Source organism: Drosophila ficusphila, unplaced genomic scaffold, assembly GCF_018152265.1.
Source record: "Drosophila ficusphila isolate 14025-0441.05 unplaced genomic scaffold, ASM1815226v1 contig_791, whole genome shotgun sequence".
NCBI lineage: Eukaryota > Metazoa > Arthropoda > Insecta > Diptera > Drosophilidae > Drosophila > Drosophila ficusphila.
Window position 1 is genome coordinate 4,086,512 of NW_025064737.1, and position 20,072 is coordinate 4,106,583.

Sequence of the window (20,072 nt, forward strand, 5' to 3'; positions counted from 1 at the left end):
TATGTACACCCAACCAAATCAGGCCCAATGAGGTCACACATGGGCCCCCTTCAAAGTCACGTGCCAAACACCCGAAAAAAGGACAGACAGACTCTTTTTTTGTGCAAAATCGATGGGCTGATATGGGTCCAAAACAAGAGAACAATGAAACACTGGAGGCAGCCACATGTGATATTTTGACAAACTGCATACACAAAGTGAGGATTATGCATGCAGGAGGCATCACCATAAATTCAAATTAATTCCGCAAAAGTGATTCTGAGTTGAACAAAATATTCCATTTGCAAGTGTGTAAATGCCCACAATTTACTGTTGTCCCAGCAAATAATCAATTTAGTATTCAAATCGTAATAAATTTGATCATAGTATTTATCATTTGGAACAGCAGGATTAAAGTACAATTAACAGTAGCTCATTGTTATTTATGTTTAGCTGGACACAATTATACTAAATATGTATGTGAAACTTTAAATAAACAACTTTGTAGATTATTTATTTCTCTGTATAGCAACAATAGTTGTATCAATTTTATAAACTTACGCTTCATTTTCGACTGAAAAATTTTTCTGATGCATACTTAGATAACTCTTGATAACCGAGGGTGTGCATGGCAACAATTTTTGACGGAAAGACTGCCAGTTCGCCTATGACGAGCTGCAGCCAAATGAAAAATGTCAACGAGATGAAAGAGGATGCGATCCGGCAGCAGCGACCAGGGGATTGTTGTGAACCAGACTCAGTTTCAGTTTCAGTTTCAGTTTCAGTTCCAGTCCCTGTTCTTTGTTCGAGGCGCAGTATGAAAGTGTTTGCCTTTCGGCGTGTACACAAAAAAAAATTAAGTTGAGATCTATTCTATGTAATAATAAAATGTAGAAAAGAAGAGAAGATCAAAATATGTCCTTATTATATCTTATTTTATTCTATAAGTTGATAAGTCTCTGTTACTTATTTTACTTTATGAATTTCCATATTTTTTAAATAAAAGAAATAAATGCAGATTAATTTTTTTATGTCCCAATATGTTTAATTGTCAATCAAAGAGTAACAAATTTACCCATTTCAGTCAATATTCTAATTCTACTCTTCCTGTTTTGGAAACATTTAGTACACATATATCAAGGAAGGAAGATCAACATGGTTTCTTTTTTTTTAAAGCCTAGTAGTTTTTTTTCTCAGTGGGTGCGTGTGGCACTGGCAGCTTCCAGGCGCTGCCAGTTGGCGCTAGTTTAATCAGCATAAATGTTGCCCTCGCATGTGGCGCCGCCTGGGCCTACTCGTTTTGCATATTGTAGCGGCTTTACGGACTTTAATGACTGCATAAACATCGACCCAGTAGTGGCGCTCTTGCTCATCTGGCCGACCCCAACGCCGCCCCGCCCGCAACATCCTGCACTTAATGAACTTGTTCATTTGTTGCACGTGAACAGAATAAAAGCCTTGAGTGTGTCGCACTATAAGGATGCGAACAGTACGTATATTTCTATATTTCTCTTGTCATTCAATGCTACGTGACAAGGGGACAAGGGGAGCATTCAGGACGCCCAGCTCATCATTGACACTGAAGGTTGCCGCTTGGCTCGTTCGGTATTATCTAAATTTCGTATTTATTTAGGTGGCTTTCTGTGCCAAATCCACACTGAGTGCTGAGATGTTGCATGGTGGGTGCATGAAAAGGTTCGCCCACCTTCTTTCAATGTCAAAGGCACACAAGCAAAGATATTGTATTCTTGGGAAGGGCGGAAATTAATATAAATAATGTACGAAATGAATCCTGGCGCGAGTGAAATAAATCAGCACAATAATTCCCGACTGCCTGTCGAAAAAAACTTATCGAATTAATGCGACAGCCATCACATAAATGCTTACAGCACGAACAATGGACAAAACCAATTTAATGTCCATTTCAAATATCACGCATACCACACGTTGGCCCGTCAACAAAGGACAGAAGTTGTATTAATTCGAGTCGGGCGAAGTAAATGGTCAATTGCCATGGCCTGAGGTCTTACTTTCTCCTTACTTTCTCCTCACTTTCCAATCATCATAATGCTTTGGGGGCTTAGCCGTCATTTATGTCGTCGACATCTGCGTCCAGCTCACTCGTTAAATGCCTCAGGTCGCCTAATCTCCTGTTTGTATGCAGCCCGCAGGATCAACTTTGTTTGGGAAAACTTTTCCTGCCCGAGGAAGAAACAGCAAACTCTCGGGAGTTTCCGTCTTCAAACATCCGCTGGTGTCGCCTTACTAAGCTGCTATAATTTCCATGCAAATTGAGTTTATTTCGATGCTATTAATCGATTACCAATTGCTCTAAGTGCATAATGGCTCCATAGACACTCTGCTTTTAACATGTTTCGTTGTATGCAAATGTAAAATGAAAATCAAGCACCACACGTGGGATATGCTCGTGCTTAATACCATAAATTTCACGTTACACGTCAGAGGAAAAATCGGCGGTCCCCAGCCAGCTCGCTTAGTATATAAGTTTATTTAAATATATGCAAGTGGGGAAGCCAGCGCAGACCCTTCCAGAAGCCGAAGAACGCCTCCGCCGATGTGTCCAAAATGGAGGATTTCGAGGGGCGGCCTCAAGGGTGCATTAAGCTAACAAGCGTACTAAATGTAGTACAAAACGTGGCAACAACCAACCGCAGAGACAGCGACGCCACCAACAAGGCTGTGACGTCGGCGCTGAAGTGTTGCCAACACACGTGGCCTCCGAGTGTGTGAGTGTGCGAAAGTGTGTGAGTCCGGGGAAAACCGCCGGGAAAACTTATGCAATGAAACGTGGTGCAAGCAGTAAACTACAAGCTATGGTAAACCCACTCATTAGTACCCGCAAGATTCAAGGAAAAGCCTTTTCTAATTATGGGCACCGTATCAATGGTATGAGCAAAAGGGCAAAGGGCATAGGCGAGTCCCAAAGATAACAAGTTTGAATAGGGATTCTTGTACACTCGCAGAGGGCATTGTAATTTATAAGTTTTTGCGTAGCCAAGAGACATTTATACATTATATTTCTTTTAACAAACGTTACTATGCGGGTCGGAATAGCTGAATACGCCTGTTTGTCTGTTGCCAACTTTTAATAGTGGTCTTTTCTGGTAATATTATATTAATAAAAGAACAAAGGTTTTCTTAAAGCGATCTCTACATGAACTTAGTTCTCATCAGTACTCTTATTCTTTCATTACTTCAGTAGTCCAAAAACCATATAATGGATTTGATCTGGCATCCAACAACTGATACTGTTTAAATTTGTTAATAAGTTTTCACTTAAACAGACATTCTACTTTTAAGTGTAGAATCGTGGTACAGCCATCGGAGTTACTGCTCACCGGAAATGGAAAATGTTTTTAATGAACGGACAGAGCGGCCGCCATTTGATGCAGTTTGCGAAATGCGGAACTTCCGCTGGGGTGTCCCCCACAACTTCCAAGGTTTTCCAGGGAAGGTCTGGGTGGACATTAGCATTTCCATGGCACCTTTATGACTGCCAAACATTTGAGGACACCCAATGCCCGACGCCCAAACGCCAAACGCCATTACCAATCTCGTTGTGAGTTGTGTGTGACTACATTGACATTTTACCTTGATTAATGGCCAATGGCCGGGCAGCGGACTGGGACATCTCAATCATGGTCCCGGCTCCAGATTCGGTTCGCTGGCCAGAACAGAGCCACCAGAAACGAGCCACAAGCCAACAGCCACGAGCCACGAGCCAAGTTAGAGGACGAGGTCATTGTCTTTTGGCGAGTCAAATTTATTGTACCGCATTAATTCCCTCGCAGCGGATAAAAATCTTTTTTAATGGAAAGCAATTAGGGGATGCCCGGATGGCAGCCTACATATTTGATTCGTTCGAAATCTGCTTGGCCGGCAGCACAAGGGTTAACGGCTAACGGGGCGAATGAATATTTAATTGACGTCCAGCCCTCGGGCAGAAGAAGGTGCGGGTTTTTCAACAATTCCTGTGAAATTCCCAGACAAAGCGACCAAAGTTGGTGGAACAGAGATACTTTAAAAGTTACTCTACTTCATTTTCATATTGCCAACATTGTTTTATTAATTTATCATTATAATTTATACACATTTCAGTTGTTTCATCGACGAAACTTTCTTTTCAAAGGCGCTTTGAAACAACATTTTCCTTATTGATGCAAAGCGAGCCCAAAGTTTTAAATAACGCACAAAACGGCACGAAACCCAGAGAAGCGTAAATTTGCCTGAGTGAAAAAGGCCCAAAAAGGAAAGGTCGAAGCGGCGTTCTTACCCCTCATTTCGCTTCCAACCGGGCTGGGCACTCGTGCGGCTTTGAAATGCTTAGCCAAAAGTTTTCGGCCCAAAGACAATTTCGGCCACCTTCCTCAAGTAACACATTTGCCGACAAAAGGTAGTGCCAGAAATGGAACACAACAAAGGACGCATTTTGCCTTTTTATTGAGTGGGAATCCTTTGTGCGACAGTGTCCCGAACAAGGCAATGTCCTTCTAAAATTTCCGGACACCGTTGCCATAGGTAACTGGCCAAAAATTTCTCTTCCAGGCTATGAAATAAATGATTGAGGGGGTGACACTTGAGAATCAGGGAGGTGGGAATTCGTTTAGTGCCTGTAATGTGTCAATTATATGGCCATTTAGTGCAAACGAAATGTACTTGATTCGATTTTCTCGAACAGGACAGCAAATTCAGTTAGCTCTAAGTGAAAAATATTTTCTGGTGCGTCTCCAGCATTGTCAATAATAATTATATTTGAAAAATATAAGTTTTATTTGTGTTACTTGAGCTAAAATGCTTAACGAACTGTGTAGTATAAATTGAAAGATTCCTGACTGATTGGCGATTTTTGGACGAAGTTAAATTAAACTAGTTGTAGTTTATCAACGATTTTAAAAATATACAAATATATATTCATGTATTCAGTCCAATCTAGAAGCCCTTGTGGTTTAAAATGAAAAAGTTTTTACCTTGTGCAATGGTAATGGCTTTCGGTTTACACGGTTGCCGAAAAACAAGCTGGCAACTTAGCCAAAAATAACTTTATTTTCTGCCCTCTTACATGCAAATTGAAAAACTGTTTTGCCAAGCAGACTGGATTTTAATTTTGAGCTGTCGTAAAGAGCAAGTAAAAATAGAAGATAAGCAAACCGAGCTTAACGAAAGTTTGCACACGCACACCGCACAAGTTTGAAAAACATCAGGCAAATGGTAAATGGGGCAAGTTATCATTAACACCTCGCTGATCCTGCATCCTCTGCCCCTCCGGACCCGGAAAAGATTGGATGGGGAATACGGGGGGATATGGAAAGCGGGGCTAGAAAGGTGTTGGCAGTCGCTGAGGGAGCGTGATTCCCAAATTGATGGGCGGCACTCTCAGGTTACGTGGCATCAACATTTATGCGAGGATTTACGCTCGAAAATAAATCCTTCACGTGGTATTTAGGAGACGCCCGTTTTCTGCGGCTTTTCCCCATTAGCTGCTCCTTCTGCCACACTTTTGCTTGGGGTTTGATTTGGGGCTGTTTGCCACCCGGTTTATGCACATTTTATGAATATTTCCGTTCTAAGTGGTTTATGTATTGTGTTTTAATGGTAAATGTCGCACAAAGCTGACCTGGTCATTGGCTTCGCAAACACCATCGTTTATTGAAAAAGTTTCCTGTAAGGCTTGCTGGGCCCCAAGGAACATAAGTCACTATTATTTTAAAACACTCGGAAAAAAGGTTATATATTTTATGGAAAAATATTACTATTCCATTTCTTAGCATTTTGATCAATTTTAAACCATTTGCAATACAACTTTAAAAGAAATCTATGTTAGCAGTTGTAGATCTAGATTTCTTAGTTGAAGTTATTAAAATGTTTTGTCAAAAATTTACATATCAAAAATGTACAAATGTAATCGATGTTTTTTTTTTAATTTGGAAGTGGTATGTAAAAATGTATTCAAAATACTATTTTTTTGAGTGCATGCTGGCTAAACTTTACCCTTGTGCTGGGACGGCAAAAACTTTTACACTTGTCTAGCAAATAATTTATTCGAGCAAAGAGCGCAGTACATATATTTTTACTGTCTGCTGGGTGTGCATGTTTTAGCAAAACCAAAAAGAGAAACTGCCATCATAAATGTTTAATTTATAATGTGCAATCTTGGCAGGGCCAGCAAAGCAAAAGCCAACCTTTTTACCAAATTAATGCACATTTATTAGGCTGCGGGCCAGTTTCTCATTGTGGCCAGAACCAGGAGCAGAATGTTGTGCAAAGTTTGGCAGATAATCGGAGTAGCTGTTGCCGGGCAGTTTCATCTGGATCTCACTCCCTTCCGGCCCGGAAACGTTTTCGGTTTTTTTTTATCAAACTGCTGAAAGCTGGCCTGGTGTGAGTGTGTGTGTGGAGGACGGAAAACATCATTTTATCAAGCCAGAAACGAGGTCATGAGAGTTTTCGCCGTTCCGCCACCCGAAAAACCCAAACCAGGCGGCTCAGAAAATTGTTGAATTTCCACATTCCTCCTCAGCTTCTGTTCGCTACTACCTTTTTTTGTAACATAAAACGAGACTTATAAATTATGTTGCATAAATCACGACACAGCGGCTCGGTTTCAGCATTCCGTTGGATATGTTGTACACCAATAACATTCGTAAGGGAAAATATGTGAAACGTACATGTGTCATTAATAAAAACAGCAGAAGTTCGCTTCAGAAAGCAATTAGCACATGAATATGCTGCTGGCCCAAATAAACAAAAATGACATTTAACTTATGCTCTGCGACGCAATATAATTTTATTTGTTGCAAACCACATAATTTATAGTAGCCCGGAATTTCTCAGAATTTCTTGGTAAAACAACGTTTGTTTTCTAGAAAATGTCAAAGAAAATTTCAAAGAAATCCTCTTTTAGTGCAGCGTTTTATCCCGCATTTCCTCTTAAAATGCATCACTTTTATATCACATATGCAAACAGAAAGCAATCAAAATGCATATGAGGCACTTAAGCTTAGGTTTAAGATTCCATTAAAGGAAGCTTCACTTTTTCCACCTAATAATTATTAATGGAAATTTTTATGCAGACAAAGAAATGCAGGCTGAGAACTCTTAGACCAAATCCCCAAAGAATAAAGTTCTTTTTTTCGACTTATGCATGCCATGCGCCTGAAATAAACCAATAAATCTCAATCCTCCTACCTACTTATATAGAAATATATATTCATCAGCATTACGGTGTCACAATGGGTTTTCGGGGCGTATACTTAACGTGTGTGACTGTCATTAATGCTGCATTTGCGCTCAATGCCACTTACCGCATCGAAATGGCATGAAAAATATTCGCTGACGCCCCAGCGCTATTAATCACAATTATTGTCAGGCAGATTTTCGCCTCCCGCTCCTCAGCCTCGCTCCCTTGAAATATCCTTGCTGGGAATCGGGTCACAGTTGTTATCCGAGTAGCAGGGACATGACAAATTACAACGAGAAGCAAAGTAGGTTACGGATTCTCCTTCGCAGTCGCCCCACTGTTCTAAATCCCTCTAATTGCTGGCGGCCTTTTGTTCCTTCCCCTGAAACGCATGCAAGGGTGAAATGTTCATTTCGCAACGAGTGGGTCACATGTAATTGCCAGTGTGGATGATGCGGGGCTGACTGGCTGACTGACCCGGAACAATCAATATTGCTAAACACCGAAGGCTAAATAACAGGTCCTGTCATTTCAAATTCACAATTCTGGGTTCAAGCTGGGCAAGGTGGAACCCTGAACTAACGGCTGTCCTCATCTTTCGTTTGAATTTTCATCTTTGCCCGTCGAGAAAGAGTATTGCTTTATTTATAAATTGAAAATTTAAATCAATATATATGATGATGCACAGAGAAAATAAATCTGATTCACGTAATATCCTTATTCTGTTAAATATACAAAATAGGTGAAGATTCAAATAAAGGAGGAAAAGGTATTAGAAACTTGGACATTAGCAGTATGTATTTCATTTAAATAAGGAAACGATTCACATGAACAGTATCTTGTATATTATTTTGCCATTTGCAATTATACTTTTTTTCCGTGTAAGAACCAGAAGCTCGCCAGGCACAAATACTTTGCGAGTATTTAAATGTGGCTCTCAGCAAGTATCGAAGGAGCACAGCAGGCGACAGGCGAGGTTATGGCACATTAATAACTAGGAGGGGAGTGCTCCGGCAGGGTGGCACGTAGAAAATGGAGCTGCTGCTTCCTTGGGGGTGCGGCGGGTAAGTTATGCCATTAAAATGTCAAAATTTCAAGCTGCGCCACTTTGACACGCCAAATGAAACGTGGCACGCCCACGCCGACACCTACGCCCCGTGACGTCCGCCAAAAATAAACCCTCACCAAGGAATTCCCCTGTCGTAATTTGTACCAGGGGCAGCCAAAGCTATTTAATACTAATTAGACCCGAAAGTGGTTGGCACCACCATATAACCAACGTGAAATGAGGCCTGGTTCCTCTGGCAACTGTGGCTCCTTTTTCGCACCTATTTGCTTTTGTTTGCCTTTGTTTTGTTTTGGTTCCAATGTCAAAACTTTTATCTCCTTAGAAGGATGCAAAACGCAAAAGTTGTTGTCAAAGTCAGAGGCAAATGTCTTTAATGTGTGCCACCCTGCGAACAGTTGGAATGCAATTGCGAACAAAAGTTAGCCAAGTGACATTTCAAAGGAACAACTTTATCTGCAGGCGCTTCTTCGCACTTCGCACTTGCAATGCGAAAGTTTGAGGCTGTGAAGGCATCATTCCGATATTGATGTTCCACCAGGATTGCTTTCTTTAAGTTTGCTCTGATTCGCCGCGTCCTCGAACTTTCTTAAAGAAAATCTCTTCCGAATAGCGCACAATTAGTGGGGCTTTGGCTCTCAACGCCCAACTCAGCACTTTTCCGGCTCGAGTACACTAAATTCTAATGACCGCCAGCTCTTTTTTCCCATTAGGTGATTTGGCGAGCCAAAAAGTGGGAGGCCGCAAGAAGAAGAAGACGAAATGGCTCAGAAGTAATGCAAAGAAATTGATATGAATGGGCCAAAACTTTTCTGCAACCTGTACGCAAGCAAAAAAAATAAAATAAGTGAGAGGCGGAAAAAGTGTTTTCGTGTGCCAGGTGGCGGATTCTGTTCGAGGACCTGGAACCCAAACCCTCCGAAGTGCGCAAATTAATGATTATTCGGAACCGTTTTTCGTTTGGTCTTGGGGCAAAAAGAAATCTCGGTATAATGCAATCAAAGTTGGGTTAATGCCTGGGGACTGAAGCTGATAACACAGAAAATTAGCAATTTGCCTTAATGTGTCTGTGATTGACCCCAAAGGAAGCTGAAAACCGAAGTGAGTTGAGGCCTCTGAGAATGCCAATTCCCCAACGCGTCATGTTCCCCGAACCCATTACAAAAATTTAAAAACTCGTTCCCCTTTTCTTCTTCCATAATTATTTTATTGATTCTTCTCGCTTGCTATATAAAATATAAATCAAACGCACAAGCATAAGCAAATTTATTTATTCGCCTGGCATTTAATGGGATCCGCAGCAGGGCTCCTGCTTTCGCTCCTGCTTCTACATTCTGCTTAAGATTTGCGATATCCATTCAAGCGGAAAATGTCTGTGCTCACTTAATTTAACAAGTGCGGAAACGCGCCGCAAACAGGAAAGCGCAAACATTTCGACGAACGCGCACAGTCACTCCGAAGTTATTTAAAAGTCTAAAAAAAATAGAAAATATATAAATCATATATTATAAGTGCGTTGGGGGAAATTGAGTGTTTTTTGGACAACTTGTGTACGATTTTTAAATATTTTATTAAAGCCCACTCTTACAAAATCGTAGAATTTAAACTACCATAAACATAAGTGCTGACAAACACGAATGTTTTAGTTAGTTTCTTATAATATGTATTTTATCTATACTAATATTATAAAGAGGTAAAATTTGTTTGTTTGTTTGTTTGTTTGTTTGTTTGTTTGTTTGTTTGCAGCGAATTGGCTCCGGAACTACTGGTCCGATTTAAAAAATTCTTTCACCGATAGAAAGCTATATTATCGTGGAGTTAAATAGGCTATAATTTATTTTGAAAAAAATTAGGGATCCGTAAGAAAATTGCAATATTGTCGCATATAAAGTGACGCTCCCATAGCATTTTAACTCAATTTTTGTGTTCACTGTGAAATTGTAAAAAAAAAGAATTTTTATTCAATTAAGTTAAACTGTGAAAATTATGTGGATCGTGCATTTGAGGATAAATTCACCACTCTGTCCATAGTCCAAAATGCTTAGAGGACGACGTGCAAACATTGGCCGCAGACATCCAAGCCAGCAGCCAGTATATTCACAAAACTTACGCGAAGAAAGACAAATGAGCACATGGAGATCATTAGCATCATTCAATCGCTTGGCATTCCAATATGACCCCACTGCGAACTACAGTGATAATGAAAATTTAGATATTGGACCAATGGCGACTATATACCGATATTGCAGTGCATTAATGTTTAAAAGAGAAACGGCTGGATTGTGCTGCGCAAGTGGAAAAGTCAAACTGGAAAAGTGTTAAATAACCATCTTTCTATACTTCCATATATTTAAAAAATGTTGCAACATTGACTTTTATGTTGTTAAATTGTGTTGACCAGCGAAGCGGACACAGGACCTCTAGTATTTAATATATCTAAAGCAGACTAGATAAATATAATTTCAAGAAACCTCTGAACTTTTTAAATACTTAAGATCAAGCAATTTTTGAATCCGTAAATTTGTCAATTTGAAGAGAATGTTAACAGCGAACAGTAATTTAAGTTCGACACTGGGATGCTGAAATTCTTGAATTTCAAGCTGATTTCTACCGACGGCCGCACCCTCTTTCGCGGACTGAACTCAACGAGAACTGGGGATTGCGGAAGGAGGTTCAGTCATCGAGTGGAGGCACTCGAAAATCTCTTGTAATTTCTCCGCAATTCATGTACACGTTTATTGCGAATGTGCCACTGTGTAAGTGTATCTGTGGGGATTTCGGACTGCCTGTGTAGGTATACGTTTAATTATTGTAATGCTCACTCTGGCGGATTAAGCCGCTCCATCATACATATCCACTTGGTTTGAGTGATGGCCTTGTTTTCAATCAATTATGTGCCAAAACAACTTATTACTGACGAGCATTCTATATCCCGGCATTCAAATACAGCAAAATCAATGCGGCGACTCCCAACAAACAAATTCTGCAAACGAAAACAATAATGTAAGCCGTAGCATTTGGGTGTCATAATACGATTCAAGGTGGCTTGAATACAAGCTTGCTACCTGCGAGTGGCGAAATTCAGCAAAAACAGAACCCTGAAAGTCAAGGAAGTTCCACCCATATGAATAAATTATGTCAAGGTTGTACAGAAAGAAAAACATGTAGAGATGCTCTTAAAAAAGAGAACACTTTTAAGGACGTATCAAAAGAAAATATCCAGAAGAACTAAACTCCAAGAAGAGATCAGAACAATACTTAAATATTAATTGCTGTGGGAATTGAAGCAAATAAAACAGAAATATAAAAATAATAAAAACTTGTTTGCCTACCTGGCGGACTTTGCTGTTACCTTGGGGGCGCAAACAAAATCAAACTTTCTGAGTCACTCGAGTCAAAAGAAAACCAATTTTCGGCATGTTCAAAAACTACTTGAGTACACAATCCTTGGCGATTCGATGGTCGTCGGACTTGAGACTTGAGATTGGGTTTAGGTTCACGGCGGAGCTCGGGTTTCACTTCGGCATTGGCATCGCCATTGTCACATTTCTATTATGTGTTTGGGCTGGCCTTTGTTGCCTGGTAAATATCCATTTATTTGCCGGTCGGTGCGGTGCTCTACTGTATGTGTGTGTGTGTGAAACATTTCAATTTCCTAAAGGACCTGCGGGGCAGAAAAGTCGGAAGGCCGGCCGAGAGTTTGAGCCACATCAAAATAGCCGCCGGCTAGCTTTAAGCATTCCATTAGGGCCAAAGACAAGGCGAAATACGCCATATATATATATATAAAGATATATATTTGTTTTTTTTCTTGGAACTGACCTGGCTCAGTGCCAACTCATTCCAAGGGCCAAGGAAAATGCAGGCCGCAAGAGGAATTTTTGCCACAAAATTAAAAAATGTGGCGGGGCAAGAAAGGGTTGCCATTTTAATATTAATCTCGGCTTAATACGCATTTTAATATATTGTTCTAACATTTTCATTTGCAGTGCGATGTTTTCGACGATATTGATCTATCGGACTTGTGTTACTTCGAGTGCGGCATCAAGAACGTAAATCATAGTTTTCAGGTGAGTCGGGCAGTCGTAATTAAACAATGCTAAGCCATAAAAATGTAATGTGAAAAGTTCGCCCTCGAAGCTCTGATTGCGCACTTTGTTGGACTCGGTATTTTATTTACCTGTGAGCAGGGTGTGCTAATTAGTTTGCCAGTTTGCCAACCCATCTCCCCACCTGCCACACTCGAGTTACAGTCTATTAATTTGGCAAACTCCGAGTAATAATGTGAGGGCGTTTTCCCAAGAGGTGTGATTAAATAAATAAGTCTGCGAGAACCGTCTCATCTGACTTTGATATCCTGTAGACAGAGAGCAGGAACTTCCTGTTTGTCATTGTCTGGCATATCACACACACACACACAAACACCGCAGTTAAACAAGGACCTGGAGTACACAATTTTATTTTATTTCCATACAGTCAAATAGAAAGAGGAAATAAGAGAGCAACAAAGCAGAAGTCAAGCCGAAAACAAAAGAAATCGAAGGCAAATGTTTACACTCAACGCGGGCTGCATGCTAAATTACCATAAGTAGGCAAACTCCTGCCAGTCGGAGATCCAAAAATATATATCCTCTCCTACGTATAAACTTACTTCTCCGCTTTCTTTTTCATACACGAATGCGCAACATTTGATGCGGCAAATTAGAGCGTTTATAGGGAGTCCTCGCGGAGCGGAATCCTTGGCTTGAATCCTGCTTGTTGCTCAATTGCGTGAGCCCCGCCAATAATAAAAATCTCAATATATATCTCATATATATCTTTATAATAAAAATAATAAATTTGCCAGCCGAGCGAATAAGGGAGGCCTAACACGGGAAATTGCCAAAAGGCTTTTTCTCCTCTTCACTTTTTTGCTGAAAATGTTATTAGCGAAGGCGGTACCCATCATGGTTTTTATTGTCTTTTGCCAGTTGGGTTTCCACGGCGGCTGGCGTGATTCGAAAGTACCCTCGAGCGTATACATATACGTAAGGTGTTATAAAAGGGAGCGGAAGGAGGTGATTTGAAAAAGTTAGGGGTTGACGCACCTTAAAGCTAGTCAAATATTTTGATCCTGGCTGAACATTTTTATTTTACAACAGTCCAAATGTACATGGCGAATGATGTTTCTTTGTTTTGTCAAATTCAAAGCAAATTCGATTTGATATGCACAAGGACCGCCCACAGGACGAGTGTCCTGACAAAAGCAGTGCACCCGAGGCCCAGCGAGAGCCTGACAACAATGTCAGCGACACATAAACCGCAAACAAAAACGGAAGCCCTCGTTGCAATCGTCAGCGTCACGAAAATATAACAGCAAATAAGCCAATGAGCGGAACATTCAATAAAAATACGTATAGAAAAACACTTTCATGGAAAAACCAATTTCCCGTGAAAAGACCATAAAAAGTTTTCCATCAATCTTGATGCACAGAAGTGCAAACGGATCAGGTTCGGCACCGTAAGCTTTTCAAACGTGTGTACAGATATGAATGAAAATATAAGAGCTACATTCTCCTACATGTCCTTACAGCTTTTCAATACTGTATACTCGTATTATTTACCTTTGTCCTAAGATTAAATAAATAATAAATGGAAATGGCATTAGGATGAGCAAGTTATAATTTTATACAAAATCTGGTTCCACTGTTGGTTTGGAAATTTAGCTCAAGTCACTGCAATTATTATTATATTATTATTATTGCAATTTTTTAACCGTGATATATTAACATCTTTAGCAGAGTGCAGAGTACAGAAAACTAAACAATAAGCTTTCAAGAAACTTAGGAACTTACTTACCAGAGTAGGGAACCCTCTTCTTGGAAAAGAATATTTTAAAAGTGAGTAGCTGATGTAAGCTTTTGTGTTTTATGGACAATCTACTTACCTCTTTTAACGACGCCAGCTGTTTAAGCCCTATTTCCTTCGAGGTGTCAGACCTTTAAACAGCTGTTCGGCATCGAAAGCACGTAAGCGACAACTTACTTGCGGCCACGTGCCACACAACTTTGAAGTTACAAATAAACAATGACAGAAGAGGTTTACTGAGTCTTTGTGCAGTAAGTGGTGAGCGCATTGTGCGCCAATTCCCAACGCAGAGTGTTTCGTGGCTTAAGCCGATTCTCGATGTAAGTACCCGGAGTGGAACTACAAATTGCATGGCTGCAAAACGTCGTGGGTTCGTAATACTCGGAGTCTTAAAACCAGCTGAGGGTGATTCCTATTACCACATAATTTATACAATATATTATTCTGTCAGTTGACAGTCGGAATTCTAAATAACCTTTGCTCTTTACATCATCAATCTTGGAAATTTTTGGGCTACACGAAGTGGGCTCAGATGGTTTTTCTGTAACCATTGTTACGATTCTCGGTTATTGTGCGACTTTCAAAAGCAATTTAAATTTCCTTTGCTTTATCCGACCCTTGTGTTCAATTAAGTTGTGTAATTATCACAAAGTGCATTGGTGAGTAATCCACTGGGATACCAATTAACGCGCACCACTTAAACAACATCAAGTACCTTAAACTATTCTAATATCAGCAATAATTAACATACTTCACTTAACGAGAAAATTTCAAGTGCCCCACAAAACATCCCTTCAACATTTGAACTCTCCAACAATTTGGTAAAGCAATCAAGCTGATTGATTGCCTCTGCCACACACATCGTCCAAAGAAAACAAGAAGCGTCGACATCAATTATGCAAAATGAAACTCAACTTCTGTTAATTTCACACCATACCACGCGGCGTATGCGTAATGCGCAATTTGGCCTTCCACTGAACTCGCAAATTGGACAAAATAAACCGCCATTCATGGTCGCAGCTCAGTCCCCAAAGCTCATTTTGAAAAATAAGCAACTTTTGTAGCTTATCCTAGAACTTAATTGATATCCAAGAACAAGAACAACAGCAGTTACCAAAGTTATTCCACAACGTCAAATATTTTCATAATTGAGTGAGCCCCGCATTTTGACTTGTTTCTTGGCAAATGTCAAAGTCAGAGGAATCAACAAATGTCTAATTGTTTTATTAGATTTAGCAATGATTGGGGCCCCTGAAAAGTTTGCTTTTCCCAATTTAAAGTTATAAGGTCAAGAGGTTGGGAACTGCGAACTTTCTAAATGTCATGTGCCGTCGCCTAAATAATTTGTTATTTCAGCAGAAAGTCACCGAGTTATTTGTCAATGCTCTTGGTTAATTAAGGGTTGGCATTTGCAGTTGCTTTGTTTCTGAATTTATTGTAATCTGTTTAATACATTCTTGAATTATAGACAAGATGCTTTCAGCTGTTGGGAATTAATTTCATTAAATCAATTATGACGCACAAATATTTTTAGTTTCAGTGTTAATCAGAGCATTGCTTTTATGCATTGTTTATGATTCATGATAAAGCTTAAAGTGCAAAGTTAAAACATGTTATTTTCCGAGAAACGTCTTCAAAAGAAAAATAAATGAAAGCACACAAAGCAGTGGATTATTAGTTTTCCGTTCATCTCGACCGCCCCTGAGGCACTCCCACAAGTTGAAAAATACAATTTTTCACATTTGCTTTTGTAAAAGCGTTAGCAGTGTTTCAGGTAATTGAAACACACCCAGCAGGCTAATGTCTGTCCTCTGTCCTTGGACTTCCAGAGCTCAGGAACACATAGTATTTTAAACCATTTGAGAAAAGACGACCAGGAAAATAATAAACAAGATGCCTGACAAGGAAGTCTAAAGTGTTATTGCCTAACTCGTCTTTGAATTCTCAGCCTAATCTCTCACTTCAAATAAACTTGGCTAAACTTCTTGACGAAAGTTACACAGAAAAAGTTAAATTACTTTTCTGTGCATTTTATCCCACCAATTAAAAATCATTGCTATTTACCTTGGTTTGACTTGCAAATGAGAATTCAAAATGTGAACACTCCAAATGAAGAAAAATCATAACATCGGCTTAGCATACTGGAACCAAACAGGCATTTCTTTTCAGCATAAAAGACTTTATAAGAGTCAAAAATTATTTTTCAAATTCATTTACGAGCGGAAACAGAAGTTGAAACTACACAATTTAGTCGAATGACCGAGAAGAGGCTCCTTTTGAAAAAGTAATTTTATAAGTTCTTTTTCTGCGGTAATGAAAAAACCGGAAGTTTGTGTTCCTGTCTCTTTTTTAGGATACTAAGTGTAAGACAGGGAAATACGCACTTTTACTGTATACAAACAATAAATGTGAGACTGCCAGAGACTGCCAAACATTTTTGATGTGTTCGCCGGGGGACTGCGCGGCGTATGCGTAATTTGGCTGTTGCTTCCGTTCCCGCTTCTCGTTGCTTCTCGTTGCTCCTCGTCATGAATATTTTGGCGACTGAAGCGTGGTGGGTGCCACTTCAGTGTTTTGCGTAATGAATTCTGTCGTATGTCGAGCAAAGTGAAAGCGGCACAGTGGTTCCGAGAAATATTGGTTATAAGATATATTCATATTTTCCCAAATATTAATACTCTGACATTTTCGGTACGGTGTAATAAATAAGCTTTATCCTTCGCTTATTTATGTAACCATAAAAAGAATACTGAGTCTTGATTTTATTTTAAAAAACACTTATTAGAATACATTTTATTATTAACAAGGTTATAATTTTCAAACTTTTTATATATTAAGAATTAAAAATAAATATAATACCTACATATGTATGTCTGGATTTCTTGGCATTTTTTTGGTTGAATATAGTGGAGCTTTGCTCAGAATAATTTTTTGTAGTTCTTTGCTTCTTAGAACTTAAGGTTGTGAGTTGTCACAACACATAGATGAGTATTTTCATTTAAAGAAGTACCTAAATGTTAAATAATATAACCACAGTTGGATGGATGCGGGTTTGTTTTTGTTTATCTTTCTGACGTGAGTACGGCCCATAGGATTTTAGACATGAATTTGAGTCTGCGGTTGACTCCTGTGTTCAAGGCCGAAGGCGAAATGCAGAGCCAATTTAAACCGATTATTTGAGAGGCGCCTGAGCTTTGAGACGTCAAAGACCTCATATGAACAATTTAATTAAATTTACCCAAGTGCCGTTTATTAACTATAACATTTTTGAAATGCAATTTATATTGATTTTGCGTAAAGGTCAATAGAATCCCAACGTTAATTGAAGTTTCCAGACTTCGTTGGCAAACAATGCGTCCCATTACTTTGCATATAAAGGGTCATAAACATTTTTATTGGTTTTAATGAAATATTGAATAAATTTGCACAGCGCCTTGTTGAGTTTTTTCACCGCCAGCGTGAGGTTGAAAAAGACCATGAAGTCCTGCATGTTGTCGCCAGACCCCGCATACTGTCGATTCCCAATGGAAGAGGACGACAGAGGACATCTGTCCAAGCCATTTTATACCGCTGTGTTCCGTTTTTATGGTTTTATTTTTTTTGCAAGTGAAAAACATCGGAAAGGCGAAAAAAAATTGCAACTCAACACCGCGAACGGGTCAGCAAAGAACTACTCGTGGCAAACAGGAATTTATTGCTCCGCAGATTGGCTTTGTCCGCTGATTGGTGGATGCCCAGAGGTGCCACTATGTGGCTCATAAAAAGTGAACACCCACTCCATTGAAATATGAAATGGTGATTAAGAGTGGGAGGCAGCCAAGCTCAGATATCCTGCGCCACTATAGCTTTTAATGTCGGTGTAGTAATCTTTGTCATAAACATGAGTTGTACCTTTACAAGCTCAGTTTTATTTACAACAATTCCAAAGCACTACTAATAATAAGACTTTGCAATAGACTTATACAAGGAATACCATTAGGTGGAAGCACTAACTACCTCATAAAGTATATATACAATAGGGCTATAAAATAAAATTGAGGCACAGAAAACTATTTAAGACCAAGTTCAAAGTTTGACATGCAATTTAGACTATACTACTAAAAATCCTTTAAATTAAAAGCAAGCTTCCTTTTTGCTACGGTAGAAAGGGTGGGGACTTTTTTAATTTCAGGACAAACAAATTATTCAACCATCGGGCCACTAAGGCCACCATCCAAATGGAGTTAAAAACAGATTAATATGACCAGTTGAATTGAAAAACCAGTGCAGCTGTCGAAAGTTGCAGTTCTGTTTCCTCCGAAGCTTAACGAATTTCGCAGAATTTCCGGAGGAAAATGGCGGTAGGCGGTAGGCGGTGGGTGGCCTTCGGTTGGCGTCTGTAAGACACAACGAACCGCACGCCCCGGATTTTCGTTTAAAAGCAAATCCATGTCGCAAACGTCAAAGTCAGACGAAAGGGAGCAGGGAGATCCCCGACTTGCCACCGCCACCCAAGCCCAGAAGGCGCGTGCATTGGGAATCACTTAACCATTGCACATTAGGCTAATTGAAAAGCAGGAAGAGCCCACGGGCCAGGATTGAGTGCCTGGACGGATGGTGATAATGACGATGGCGATGACTTTGCGGTTGCGGTTGCACCTTAATTGCAACATCGGGTGTGCAAACAGGCCGTTCTTGATCCCTTTGATTGGAATTTCTGGCTTTGCGATCTGGTGCTTAATTAATGCGTTTGAAATGCAATTAGTGCAGCGGTTGTTTGGCCGGCATTCAGTTATTCCATTGGCCACCGCTATTTATTGATGAAAGTATGAATGCGCCAGGTCTTGTTGGCCTTGTGGCCAAGAGCTTTCGCCACTTTGCTTCGAATCGATTGGCCCGAGCTCACTTGGCTGTCACAACAACCGCACATTGTGCGGTTTATGTCAAGACCTTTGCCTCCCCCCTTCCCCCGTTTGCAGGTCAGAGGTCTTGTCAGCGTCAACTCATGACATTGGCATGTCAACTGGCCATTGTCAAAGCCAACCCACTGAGTCCAGTGCACTTGCCTTGCATAACTCGGCTGGCAGGAGCTTCCTCCTGGAATGCTTGATTTATTAGACTCATCTGGCACCCTTTCGGGCCAGAAGGTTAATTACAAAATCTCATTAAGCCCGGGCATTGAAATTGATGGTAAAAAACAAAGTCATAACTTCACCTTGTCTAGACAGTTTGCCAGTTCATTAAGTCAATAAAATACTTAGTTACACTAAAACTAGCAAAACAAAAGGGAAACTGGGAAAAGAGCCAACGGAAAATTCCCTGGAAGGACATGCTCCCCATAAATTGGGCAAGGCTTAATGGGAGTTACGGAACACCAGGATCATAATCCGCTGAGGTAACTCCGAAGGCCGGATATATTATTTTTGCGGGAGGTCATGTGGTTGGGTGGTTGGTGGGCGGGTTATGGCCACTTGAACGGGCTTATACGGCGGCTTGTCCTTCTTACGGGCTTGGCACATGACCCTAAGCCTTCGGCTGGCTCAACTGTCTGCGCATTATCATTAACATGAGCAGCATTAGCATATTAATGAGGCCACCGAAACACATAATAACCCCTCCTTTCATTACACAACTAATAAGCTGGCCGCGGTTTGGGCCCGCGGGTGTGCACATTTTCCAGTTGCGGGCTAAGGGCCAATTATGTCAACCGGAAATTAACCGCCCATAATGGACAAGGTCTTGTGTACTATTGTTTATCTCTGCCCTTAATTGTCCTTGAAAATTGTGATTTCGAACATGCATTGGAAATCATGATTGAATATTAGCTATACTTATCCCGCTCTTATTTATCAAGTACGTCTTGAGGCTTTAATTAGCTTTTCCAAATAAAAACAATTTTACTCTAGTTAAAATAAAAGTAATGGAATTCTAATACGAACCTCAATAATATATCTAAGAAATATATTTTTATTTCATACTATCAGAATATTATTAAATATTAAT

General features: G+C 40.0%; 1 protein-coding gene across 1 annotated transcript in view; it reads left to right on the top strand.

The window, feature by feature from the left end:
• Nucleotides 1–20,072, top strand: part of LOC108098590 (diacylglycerol kinase eta) — a 42,977-nt gene that overhangs the window by 11,691 nt on the left and 11,214 nt on the right. The window contains 1 exon segment of the mRNA XM_017201643.2: nucleotides 12,233–12,313. Coding sequence (XP_017057132.1) covers nucleotides 12,233–12,313 — 81 coding nt within the window.